We start from the raw sequence: 13,635 nt of genomic DNA on the forward strand, positions 1-13,635 counted from the left end.
CCCCCCCACCACCCCCCTCCCCCCCCCCGCCGCTGCCGCCGGTAAAATCCCTAATCATTCGTTTTTTTTTATTGATGAATTAAAATTAATTCCATTGATTTTATGGTTGTTTCTGTGTAGCTTTGAGTGCCGAGGATCGTGCTGGCTTAGTCAACGCGCTCAAGGTTTGGTTAATAATATTTTGGTTCCACTTGTTTTCTATCTAAATGCTACATGTTTTCATCTTTGTTTTTTTTTGTGGAATTTGTAGGATAAGCTTCAGAATTTGGCTGGGAAGCATACGGATATACTCGAGACTTTGACGCCACCAGTTAGGAAGCGTGTAGATGTTCTAAGAGAGCTTCAGGTGCTTTTATTCATTGCTAAGACGTTCATGTTTTTTTTTTAGATGTATTTAATTTGGTATTTGATGGTATAGTATGACTGATTAATCTGTTTTGTTTTGTATGTGAGTGATTGAGTTAAAGCTGCATTGTAATTCAATCTATAGTTTGAATATAATGTCTAGGTTGATAAATGTAGAGAGGAATGTGAGTGATATCTGAAGGTTTTGAGGTGTGTTTTTGGAAGTTTAAAGTTTTTCATGTTCCATGCTGTATAGTGGCACCGGGAAAGAAGTTAGGAGTGTCATATAGGCTTTGCTATTATCTGTAGAGTTTTTTTCCACCAAATCGGTTGAACTCCTTTCTCTCTTTACTAGACAGGGTATGGCCCGTGCTAGCACGTGTATAGACCGTAAACCAACTATAAGCTAAATAAATACTCACAATAGATACTGACCATGTGCTTCCTTTCTTCTATCTTTTCTGAGCGTTAGTGGAACCAGAACCAAATGATTATGATCTTTGCAAGAAATAGTTAAATGAACTATTTAGGAAAAATAGTCTCTTGTTTTTATCGATTCGTCCCTACCTTGGACTTCTTTTTTATGACAAGAGAACTCGCGATCGCTACCCTTCGGATGCTCATCATCTAGATTATACTCCTAATATATTTAAGTTTTAGAACATTCCACCGTACATGAAGTTATTAGACTCTAACTTCCATAGACATTTAATAGATGGTCAGGGTCCTTGTTCCAAAGTGATGTCCAACAAATACCACTTTTTTCAGCTTGTAAATGTCCAGTCTCACGTAAAATAGACCAACGTACATTAGAAAAAGATTCATTGGACAGAAAATGCAGGACAAATAAGAGGTCTAAAGATAAGAGCTAGTATGAGCACTCATCCATTATCATCCATAACCAAGACCTTTGGTCCTTGAAAAGTCATCTGCATGTGCCAGGAATGCCAAGTTTAACAATAAGGATAGCAGTAGACCCCTTTCCGAGACCTTCACTTTCAATCCAAATGTGTCCTTCCGTGAGATTAACAAACCTGATTCAGGCCAACATCAGATATATGACCACTGTTGTTAAGTGCCTCAACATCCCATGAACAAAATTTCCAAGAAATGTGCATCAGCCCTAAAAACACAAAGAACTCAATCTAGAGCAGTTCTCAATTATCATAGCAAACTGAAAGTCGCATTCAAAACAAACACCAGTGAAGTGAGATTCCTCTTACAAATTGCAAGGCCAAGTCCAGAGCCACCAGAATTTTTAATTGTTAGTGTCTGGTTTTGTGCAAATTTACAGAACAACTTGGGATATCCTGAGGATTAATGCCTGATTCTGTATCTTTTACCCAAGTAACACGGAAAAGTAGCAGTAAAACCAACAACAATCACTACCCAAAATGAATTACAGAGCAACTACCATTTATGCTGGAAATACTAAATACCAAGCATTAAAATAAACCTATAAACATACATGTACACGTAAATAGAAGTGATCCTCACTTTGCACAGAAAAAGACTCTAGAGTTCTAGGATCTATTGAATTATCTGATTTTGCAGCAACCGCAGAAACTGTCACACTGCCTTCTTTTGAGAATTTTAGAGCATTGCCAACAACATTTAAAAGAATTTGCATAAGCTGTTTTTCATCTCCAAAAGCAACTTCTGGCAAATCCGAAGACAAACTAAGCGTGACAAACAGCTTTCTCACAGCCGCAATAGGCTTGATTAAGTTAAGGACCTAAAGCAATAAGCAGACACCTGAATCAGTTAACAGTTTCCGGAAGGGCTGACAAAATGGTTAAATATACAAGTAACCGTTCAATCCAACCCATTAAATATGAGTTGGATAACTGACTAAGTAAAAATGGATCAAATATGGATACTATTCGTATTTTCCACTAAAAATCGATATCCAGATGGATAATATGGATATCCATATTATCAATACCCATTTGTCTGCTTTAATATTTCTTGAGTTCTTACTTTCTTGGAGTCTAAGCTTATTTTGACTTTTAGCTTGTGTTCTCACCTAACTATTCCTGAAACTATCCATATTATATGTCGGTTAACCTTGACCCATTTTTTATCTTTGTTAAATATGGGTAGGTCAAATATTTTATCCATTTTTGTTTAGCATATCCGATGTCACTCCTGGTTTCCAACAGCAACTAAGGAAATTCAAGAAGAAGATGGGGGAAAATTAAAGAGGAAGATTCGAGCAAAATCATACCTTAAATTATAAGACCTTGAAAGTATTTCCACTGTGGGGATAATGCATTGTTATTCTATTTATAATTTTTTTTAACAATGCACCGTTAATCTTGTTTCAAAAGAATCTGAATATGTGTGTGTGTGTGTGTGTATATATATATATATCATTTGGGATATATATGTGATGGCAGTGTAGTTCTTTTTGTAACCATATTTAGGTCCTTAAAAGATTGAGTACTTCAAAAAGGTCACACTCGTCAGAAGCCTGTGTCTAGACAACTATGTTTTATATGATCCAGAGTGAGGAAAAGATTGCTTTGATGATATTAACAGTAAGGGGAAAAAGATTTGAAAATATATCTTTTTCCTAAAATTCTCCTTTCCTTCACTTAATATTACACTTAGTCTTAATGAATATTCACTTTAAATTTCTTAGACCATCTAGCTATTAATTCATTGTTTTAACATAATAGCAGGCTGTTAGGGATGTCCTTATGACAGATAACAGTGAAGATCATGGTGTGCTACTAGTCATGCCTGATATTCATCTACAGTTATATGGGAGGAAGACAGACTGACAGATGAATATGACCATGGTTTTGGTGACTGTGCCCTGTTGCAACTGGTTATCCTTTATTTACATAATATAACTTGGTATAAGTTGTGCCCATCTTGAAAGACGCGCATATTGCAGATAAATTTGCTATGTTTTGTGATGGCATGGCCTCTTATTCAGCCATGCCTATTTTCGTGAGCTGTCTCGTACGGCTCTTCCTAAGAACTTGGGAAATAACCAATTAGGTTTACGACGAAACCTAGAAAGGAATCGGCTTGCAAGGAAAATCTTGATTGAAAGTCTTGTATGTAAGTGCACGAATTAAGAGAAAGTTGGCATCGTCCTCGCCCTCTTAGGCACATGGTTCTAAAGATTCAATGACTCTATTAAATCGGAGAATTCTGATGCTATCTTCTAGGGAGTAGTAAAGATAAGATGACTCTGATCTGACAGGATTTGAACCCGTGACATTTTTTACCCAAAACAAAGGCGCCCAATAAGGCTTAAAATTTGGGAAATATGGTCACAGAGAAACAGATTATTAACCTAATGATTAATTTGCATTTTGCGGTGTCCATTCTCTTTTCTCCTACCATTTTTTTTATATGTGGATTAGATTAGCTTTTTATATGAGGCTGGCATATTTCCGATTGCTCCCTCTAAATGGAAGAAAAAAGCTTAACATGATTTTATCTAAATATAGAGCCAACATGATGAGCTGGAAGCAAAGTTTTTCGAGGAGAGGGCTGCACTAGAATCTAAATACCAAAAGCTGTATGAACCATTGTATTCAAAGGTGAGAAGAATAACTCTGTCCATGGTGCAGTTGAAATTAGTTCTCCCGCCCCTCCCTAACCCACCCCCAACCCCCCAAAAAACGAGAGAAAGGAAATGAGTTATGGTTTGGCTGTTTTATGGATGTGTTGCAGAGATATGAAATAGTAAATGGGGTTGTCGAAGTGGATGGTGTTGATGAAGCTCCCATGATCCAGGGCGAGGATAGTGAGACTGAAAATGGTAAACTATTTATTGCATTTCTTTCATCCATGCAGATTGATCTTGACACAGACTTTAATTTTTTATGCTGTTAATTTGGTGCCAGAGAAAGGTGTTCCCAACTTTTGGCTGACTGCAATGAAAACTAACGAGATATTGGCAGAGGAGGTAAATAATAATAATGATGATGATGATAATAATAATAATAATAATAATAATAATAATAATAATAATAATAATAATAATAATAATAATAATAATAATAATAATAATAATAATAATAATAATAATAATAATAATAATAATAATAATAATAATAATAATAATAATAATAATAATAATAATAATAATAATAATAATAATAATAATAATAATAATAATAATAATAATAATAATAATAATAATAATAATAATAATAATAATAATAATAATAATAATAATAATAATAATAATAATAATAATAATAATAATAATAATAATAATAATAATAATAATAATAATAATAATAATAATAATAATAATAATAATAATAATAATAATAATAATAATAATAATAATAATAATAATAATAATAATAATAATAATAATAATAATAATAATAATAATAATAATAATAATAATAATAATAATAATGATACAAATATTTCTTGGTCTGAATTATTGGTCTTTTAACTGATCGCAAATGACTGCTGTAGATCTCTGAGCGTGATGAAGAGGCCTTGAAGTACCTCAAGGATATCAAGTGGTGCAAGCTTGATGATCGAAAGGGCTTTAAGCTTGAATTCTTCTTCGATACAAACCCTTTCTTCAAGAATTCTGTCTTGACTAAAACCTATCACATGATTGATGATGATGATGATCCCATATTGGAGAAGGCCATAGGGTAAGTTCTAACTTCTCTATGTTCTGGTTTTACATACTGTTATCCTATTTTTGTTTGTTTATTTGATGTGAGTTGTCTTGCAGGACCAACATTGAATGGTATCCCGGTAAATGCTTGACACAGAAGATCCTAAAAAGGAAGCCAAAGAAAGGGTCAAAGAATGCTAAATTCGTAATTAAGACTGAAAGCTGTGAGAGCTTTTTCAATTTCTTTAATCCACCCCAAGTACCTGAAGATGATGATGATGATATAGATGAAGATGCGGTAGGTTCAACAACTTTGATTTTGTTATGTAATGCAGAATGTTCTTGATCTTATTTGGTAATTACTGTCTTGTCAGGCTGAAGACCTGCAGAATCTAATGGAACAAGATTATGATATTGGGTCCGTCGCTGCTTCCCCTTTACCTTTAGAATTCGTTACAACTTGGTGTCCCAATAACTTCTACATGTTCTAGAATTCTATGGTGCTATGTTTTCTATGTGTTACACTGAAAGAGTGTCTGACGTTTCCATTTGGGACTTCCATGTTTGCAGCTCGACAATCCGAGCTAAAATAATCCCCCATGCTGTGTCATGGTTTACTGGTGAGGCTGCTGAAGGGGATGAATTTGAAGATATTGAAGGTGATGATGAAGACGAAGATGAGGATGAAGAAGAGGATGATGATGAAGATGAAGATGAAGATGAAGAAGAGGAGAAGAGCAAAAAGAAGGTATTATTTGTTTAGCTTGCTTCTACAAAGTAATTCATATTTTCCCCTTGTTTTTCTGGTGATGCTGATTTTATTTTCTTTTTCTTTTGTGTCTATCCCGAATGGTTTATTAGATGAAGGAACTGCTTTGATGCATCATTTCTTTTAGGTGATAATGTAAATTTCCTTTCATTTTCTTGAGCATGTGATGTGTATTTATTTGACAAAATTGCAGAAGAGTGCCAAAGCACAAGCTGGAGAAGGTCAACAGGGAGAACGTCCTCCCGAGTGCAAGCAGCAGTAGTTTGTGTTGTGTGCCCATAACAGCTCATGAACCCCAACCATGTCATTCGTTGTTAATTTCGCGTTGGCCGTGTTTTTATGTCTGCTCTTTCTTTCCGATCTTCCTTTTTGTTTAGTTATCAATTTTGTAAAATCTAGTGGGGCTTTGTGTGTTTGCTTGGGGGGTCAGCTTTGCTTATAACAAGAATTTCATATTTATGTCCTGTTCTTTGCTTATATCAACATCTGGGCTCGTTTAAGTTTGCGTTTTAGCTCAACTTACGCAACTGTTCAGCCAAGTTAGATAGTTTCTTAGCCTTTTTTTGGACATGCAATTTCATATTATGATTCAAATCAACATTTGGACATGGTGATATAAAATTATGATTCATATTCCAAATTCTCTAAAAAGCATCCAAATTATGGTTCCATTTTTATTTATTTTTTAAAATGTAAAACTTGACTGAAATTTATATTGTAAAAAGAAAATCCTTTATTTCAGATTTCAGAAAAAATAAAAATTATGTGTAGTGTGAAGATATTTTTATAAAATTTTGTGTATTTGAAAGCTTGTAATCACACATTTTTACTTATAAAAAGAATATAAAGGTATGCGGTTAATTGATGCAGGGCCTTATGAAGTTTGGCTATTTTGTTTTGAATTATGATTTGCTTATTTTGTAAAATTGTATAAGAATTGAAATTTTTTGGCTAATTTTCACAACTTTGTGTGGTTTTATGTTTATGAAAAATAATAATAATACAATTTGAAAAGTTCACATTGCATGTTAAAACAAAACTTTCAATTTCAATTAAAATTGATCTCATTTCAAACTATGATTCCATATCACATATTCAAACAAGCCCTTATTCTCAATCTTAGCTTTAATGCATCAAAATCTTAACACAGAGAGGAAATGACCTCCTATAACTATTAACAATTTTCTCAATTTTAGCTTTATTTCATCAAGGAGGAAATAACCTATGACTACTAACAATTTGAGTAGAAGAATATGATTATTTTTTCATATTTTTTGTTATGTTTATATTTTTTTAATGTGTAAAAATAATATCTTTGATATGAAGGACAAATTTAAAAAAATCCTCAACATTACCTCATTATGATGTAAGTTACTAAACAATTCTTTTGTAACAATAATCATTCAAATTTCAATGTAATCAAAATATTACTTAAAATGTTTCCTAATCATTACTCCCTTTTTCAATGTTCAAAATAAGTGAATTGTTTTAAAATTTAAGATAAATGTTTGAACTTTTTTCCATTTTTGTCATTCATTTATATTGTCTAGATGATAAGTTCAAGAGACTTAATTGCTTATATTTATGATTTTACTTTGAATTATTTTTATTTTCAAGAATAGTATAAGAATAACTAAAAGAACAAAAATGAAAAATGATATTCAATCTATGTCCTAAATTATTTTTAGGTATGTATTGTCTCATTGATTCACTTAATATAGACTAGAAATAGTATATTAATATTTTTCCATATTAAAGCCATAAAAAGAAAATTCATTATTATCATTCCAAATTAAAACCAACCTTAATATTTTCCTAACCCACTCTAATAGCTTTCCTTATACTTTTAGGATATCACCTTAATCCTTTTCCCACTTAAAAACAAATTTTAAATGTTTCCTAGTACGTCAGGATACTCCATTAGTTTTAAAAAAATTATATATAATACTCTAAAACTCACAATACAATATATCAACTTAAAACAAATTCCATTTAAAAAATTCCTAATGGATTATGCAGGAGATGATTATTGTGATGCTCACCAAGATGAAAGTCTTGACACAAGCAGTGTTGAACCAACATCCTACGATCAATTTTTCATCAAATTCGAGGTCGAATTTCTTAGAGAACAAGAAGATGAAGATGAAGATGAAGAACTCAATGTGTCCCGTTTAGAGAGCATTATTAAAATCGGAATATTTCAAGAGCGATGTGATCGATTGCCCCATAACAACTTATCGTGGCATAACGTTACAAGAATGTTACATATAATGGAAGTGCCGGTACATAGACAACCAATGATATTACGTCAAATATGTACTTTTGCTGATAGAATTGCTAATGAAACTTATAATAGGAACAAGAAAATATTGCCAATGAAAGTTTATATTAGCCTTCCTGTTGATTACTTCATTGAAGAAAATGAAAATAGTGATGAGGAAATTCGTCCTGCTAATGAATTGGTTGAAGAAAATTTGGAGAAGGTGAAAATTGAAGAAACAGAATTGGGAAGTGATTTTGTGTGTGTGATATGTATGGAAAAGATGGAAGTTGGAAGTGAAGCAACAAAAATGCCTTGTTCTCATGTATACCATGAGAATTGTTTAATGAATTGGTTAGGGGTAAAGAGGGTTTGTCCAACTTGCCGGTTTGAGTTGCCGTCTTGATCATGAATAGAGGTAGATTTAGAATTTGGAGTTCAATTGACCCGGTTGAATTGTTCAAGAATGTTGTAAGATTGATCTTTTTTTTGTTTGTTTGTCTTGCTAATTTGTTGTTTTGTTTTGTGTTGTCTTCTTGATCTGCATAAAGGTGAATTCAGAATGTAGAGTTCAATTATTCAAGAAAGTTGTAGGATTTTTTTGTTTGGTCTTTTGTGCGTCTTATTTTCAACCAATAGTTTGAAGATTTTTCCTATGTAATAGTTCAATAGTAAAAGTAATTACCTATATTAAGTAATTCTTGTCTTATATATATACACAATATAGTTTTTTTTTTTTGTATATACCATCTAATTTTATTTTTTTAAAGAGAAGTGTCCAACTGACCACCCTTCAGTCTATATCCTTCGCTACTGGACCGGACTAAACACATACTTCATGTGCTACACAACTATAATACTTTAAGAGAAATACAGTTTATTCGAATACGTGTGTCACAATATGCAGATTACATAGTCTATTAATAAAATATAATGTTATCAAATTAAGAAAATAAATCTATATATGTTGGAATTAATCAATTGATTTGAGCTGTTTTCATGCTCCAAGCAGTCAATTTTGAGATGTCAACACTCTGTGAACCATTATTGAAGACATATAAATGGGTTGCACCATCCACTGCTAAATTAGTTGGGTAAACCCTAGCTGTAATGCAAGCTTTTCCTTCTCCACCAAAGCTCTCCACTATTGAGTGATCAATCTAAAAAACAAAACATATTCATTATATTCTGGTTGAAACTGAGAATGTGTTTGATATAACGCAAGTCATTTAGAAAATGTTTAGAGAGATTAAAGATTGATAGTCGTACAAATGTTTTCTCAAGCAATTCTTCTTTTTATAAGAAAATAACTTATTTCTTAAAAATATTTTCCTATCATACCAAACACCTAGAATTGTATACAATTTTATCATGACTTTTATTCATGACTAAAAAAACATACCAAAGTCCTGAGAGACAATTTTTCTTGAAGAGGATCCACATTCAACAAGGCCCCATAAGTTGTTTTGTCATAATCACTAGAAGGCAAGTGTAAGGAAGACCTACAAAAATGAAAAAAAAAATGAATACTTAATTAAGAAAAAAAGGTATTATAAATAACTCGATCGCATAAAAAATTTCTTACACTGACAATTAATAGTGAAAGAGAGATCAAATTTGATACCTGGTCTGGTCACTACACATGAGGACTATAAAATTGTTGTTATCTCCTCTGAAAATTCTGAAGAAAATTGCAGTATATTCTTGCATGTCTTTAGATGCCAAGACTAGTAACCCAAATGGCCCAATCCCACCTTTTACTGATGCACCTTTTGTGCTACACACTTGTTGTGGATTTGTCCAATTTGCTTCCCATTTCTCTGCCTTTTCCAACGTTTTAGCTGAAAATGACATTTCTATATCTGCCTGTAAGCCAATTCATAGTTACAATTAGTTAAAAACAGAAGGAATCTAAAGCTTTCGTGATCATTTGACGATATCCCGTCAAAATTTAGTTCGTCAATAAGCAATTTCCTATAGAAAAAGTGTTAGTGTTACATTTTAATATTAATATATCATGTTATGTTTATTGATGGGCATTACATTTGTGCCTTGGACTAGAATCTCCTTAAAGATAGTGAGATATCCGTGAAGTTCTGGCTCGGCCACGCCCACGGATTACTTGTTTGAAACATGTTAAAAATAAATTTACAGCAAAAAGTTTATTTACCTGCGTAGCATTGACTCCAGAAATTTCACGTATGGATCCTGGCATAAGCACAGAAGTATCTTCAATAACTGGATTCATTCGAAGCTTTTCAATTTCAACTATCGGCCATTGAAGCAGCTGATTTCCAGATTTATGAAGCCAAATCCTTCTAGGAATTCCTTGAAGACCAGCCCATCCTCTAATACTATTCATCTCAAGATTATTTACTGATTCATTAACCCATCCAAACAAAATCCTCCTACTAGTAGAACTCTCGAAAAAACTTTTCGATGCATAAAATTTACCATAATCGTAACGAAATCCTAATCCAATATCAAGTGATTTGTTATCCGGGATAAAAATATCTTTATTCGGATTATATGTACCAACTGTGTAGAAATCAGTGCTTGCTTTACTTGCCTTGAATACATGTTTCACATTTGGACCCATTGTAGAAGTTTCTAGACCATTTTGACTGATTGTTGAAACAGGGAAAAAATCAGGGCATTCCCACATTCCAGAATAGTTCATAAAATGCAGTGGATTTTCAGCTTGAATCCAATCAATGAAGTTTTTGCTTCTATACAATAAGCCAATTCCGTTTCCGTCTTGTTGATTTCCAACTACCATTCTCCAATTTCCGTCAGGATTTAGCCAAGCAGTAGTTGGATCTCTGAAATTTTGTCCATCAATTTTGTTTACCGAATTCGGTGCGATTAATGGATTGTAAGGCGATTTTACCCATTCGGTAAGGTACGGGTCAGCTAAATTTTTGGGGACTGCTAGATTTTGTACCTGGTTATCGGAGAAATCTACGCCGGTGTAGAGAATCGCCGGTTTTCCGCCGGAGAGAAGAGTTGTAGAACCGGAAAAACAGCCTTTGAAATCGTAAGGCTCTGATCGGAGAAGCGCCGGCGGCTGAGGCGTCCAGTTGACGAGATCGGTCGATGTGGAATGGCCCCATACTATGTTACCTGCTTGTGCATCGTAAGGATTGTACTGATAGAAGAAATGGTAAATCCCCATGTATATCATTGGTCCTGCATGCATAATTATAGCGACCTTCAATGACTTTTATCGTACCAAACACATTCGCAGAAAAAATACAAGTAATTTGAGAAACTTACCATTAGGATCTGCGAAACGAAAACCAACAATTGTAAATTTGATCACCATAAAGTAGCACGTGACAACACAAAACAAGAAAAACAACAAAAAGAATTAGGATTATATGGCACAACCGCACAAGGTAGAAATAATCCTAGAAGGATCGATTTTTTCTCGTAGTTGAATGTCTTTTTGATTAATGAGTGATATTCCGAATACTTACCGTTCATCCAATACTTGGCAGGTTGAAAATGATAACCAGTGCGGTATATCTGATCGGGTGTCTGTATGACACGAGAAGAAGCCTCAAATAGTCTAATATTGCCATAGCCATGAATTGAAATGAATACCAAAACTCCAAGCCAAACACTACTAGCATATCCCATTTTTAGTTGAAGTAATTACTTACGTACTACTTCGAGGCAACTATATCTATATATAAGTTTGATCAACTAGTAGTGGGTGAAGTTGTTAGAGACATGGTGACTGATAAATTAACTTTTGCCATGTGCAAAGTTGGTTTTTGGATATGTTGTACATAAGTTGAAAAGTGAAATGGACCATTCTTCTTGGCACGCGTTAAATTAATGATGGGAAGAAGTTACCAGGGTTGTTTACACTTAGTGACAAATATTTTTTTCATGGGACATAAGTTTATTTATTCATATCATAATATTTCACAAGTTATGTCCGGATATGACTTTGGTTTTAAAAGATTTATGCCTCACTAGCCATATATTCAAATGCTAACGGACAAGAATTACGAATCAACCTATTTAAAGAGCAATAATTAAAAGTCAATCCATTTGAAGAGCAAAGCGTGCAATTTTATGGAAGGTTACTTGCAGTGACGCAGAGACCATATCTCAAGTTGGGCCTGAACGGGTAAACAGAAAAACTGGACCATTGACTTTGCATCAGTGTAGGCCCAATCTAGAAGAGAATGGACAAATGTGTCCATGACTCTACTTCTTCCAAGTCGTAGACAGGGGCAGAGGTAGTGTGTACATTTTTCGGGTAATTATACCTTACTTCAAGTTGTGTTACGAGACACTGCTTAATCAACATTTTTTGGGGTGGATATACATGCTTCAAGTGGTGTTACGAGACATCGCTTAATCAAAAGTTTTGCCGTATATATTATATTCATATTCATATACTAAGCAAAAAAGATAATACTAGGTATAAACATATATAAAGTTTGATATCATTTATTATCATAGTGATTTATTCATTATTTTTTTTACATTTCTTTAAATATTGATAATGCTTACAAAAAATTATGTATATGATTGTTATAGCCTTGCAAGTTATCTGAATCTAATAACTTTGACTCATATCTTGTATATGTGTTTAATTTCAAAGAATAATACATATATTTATAGATTTGGAACAGGAAATAGGTTGTGATAAAATTTCAAATTCAAACCTATAAATTCTAAATTCTAGATTCGCTTCTGAGCGTGAAGGTGCCCAACTGGTCATGACAAACTAGTTGAATTATTGGCTGAGCTTATTAAATAAAGTCCCCTTTTCTAATATTTTTGCTTTAAAGTTTTAACGTGTTGAATCCTCTGAAGTAGCTTGAACTAGGAATAGACTATTTACCTTTACTTCACTTTGAATTGAAAAAAAGTATTCAGATAATGCAGGGCCACTATAGAAAATGCACCATTTTTACTGCAAGGAATTCTACACACTGAGTGAAAATCATTCCATCACCAACCACCAGGGCACCATTTAATATTTCTTCGTGTCAATTATATGATATTTTTCTCTTCTCGAGAATCACGTTAACTAATATTTAGAACTAAAATTAGATTATTTTCATGTTGCGCTTTTCGAAAGTCAATTTGACTAATTTTTAAAGTTAAATTTGATTACATTAGTTCAATATTTTAAACTAAAAATTTAGATATTCAAAAACTATACGAAAAATACTACAAATTGCAATTTTTTGGATATCAATATGATGAAAAACTACATCATATAATGTTAGTCAAAGTACTTATCGCATGACAATTAAAAGTGGACGGAGGTAGTAATAATAATAATATATATAATGACTTCAGTCTAGTTTCTAGAATGTCTAACTAGATTTCAAAAATAAAGTAATATTAATTCAATTTAACTTTAAAAGTTAGCCATTCAAAATTCAAATGAAGATCATAAACAAACAAATATTAGAGGAGGAAAAGATACACGGTAAAAAGTTAATTTTGATGGTAGACAAGTAGGAAAAGCAAGATTAAGATGCTTCGAACGTGTGTTAAGTGGAAGCCAAGATGAACCACTTATCAGATGGTTCAAACATGTTATAATCAACTATTGGTTATGTTTTAAATACTTCTAAAATTCTGATTATATTTTAAACAACTACTTTAAAAGTGTCTCCT

General features: G+C 32.7%; 3 protein-coding genes across 3 annotated transcripts; 2 read left to right on the forward strand and 1 right to left on the reverse strand.

Moving 5' to 3' along the window:
• Positions 1-25: 25 nt before the first annotated feature.
• On the forward strand, positions 26-6,270 carry LOC102581934 (nucleosome assembly protein 1;4; the record flags this gene model as incomplete). Its single annotated transcript, XM_006343072.2, has 11 exons — positions 26-41; positions 121-164; positions 251-346; positions 3,813-3,905; positions 4,039-4,126; positions 4,212-4,273; positions 4,801-4,988; positions 5,072-5,252; positions 5,329-5,372; positions 5,525-5,702; positions 5,917-6,270. Coding segments are annotated over 11 exons (1,059 nt in total), but the record flags the coding sequence as incomplete, so codon positions are not given.
• Positions 6,271-7,729: 1,459 nt separating this feature from the next.
• Positions 7,730-8,389, forward strand: LOC102582262 (E3 ubiquitin-protein ligase RNF181-like). Its single transcript, XM_006343073.1, has one exon. It carries the CDS (start codon positions 7,730-7,732, stop codon positions 8,387-8,389), a length of 660 nt encoding a protein of 219 aa, XP_006343135.1.
• A 448-nt stretch (positions 8,390-8,837) lies between these two features.
• Positions 8,838-11,736, reverse strand: LOC102584355 (beta-fructofuranosidase, insoluble isoenzyme CWINV1-like). Its single transcript, XM_006342908.2, has 6 exons — positions 11,463-11,736; positions 11,260-11,268; positions 10,154-11,172; positions 9,608-9,849; positions 9,386-9,485; positions 8,838-9,143 (listed from the first exon to the last, which is right to left on the reverse strand). The coding sequence occupies exons 1-6, from the start codon at positions 11,623-11,625 to the stop codon at positions 8,961-8,963; spliced, it is 1,716 nt and encodes a 571-aa protein (XP_006342970.1). The 5' UTR covers positions 11,626-11,736; the 3' UTR covers positions 8,838-8,960.
• Between the last annotated feature and the right edge of the window lie 1,899 nt (positions 11,737-13,635).

This window comes from Solanum tuberosum, unplaced genomic scaffold (genome assembly GCF_000226075.1).
Source record: "Solanum tuberosum cultivar DM 1-3 516 R44 unplaced genomic scaffold, SolTub_3.0 scf00040, whole genome shotgun sequence".
In the NCBI taxonomy this organism is placed as follows: domain Eukaryota; kingdom Viridiplantae; phylum Streptophyta; class Magnoliopsida; order Solanales; family Solanaceae; genus Solanum; species Solanum tuberosum.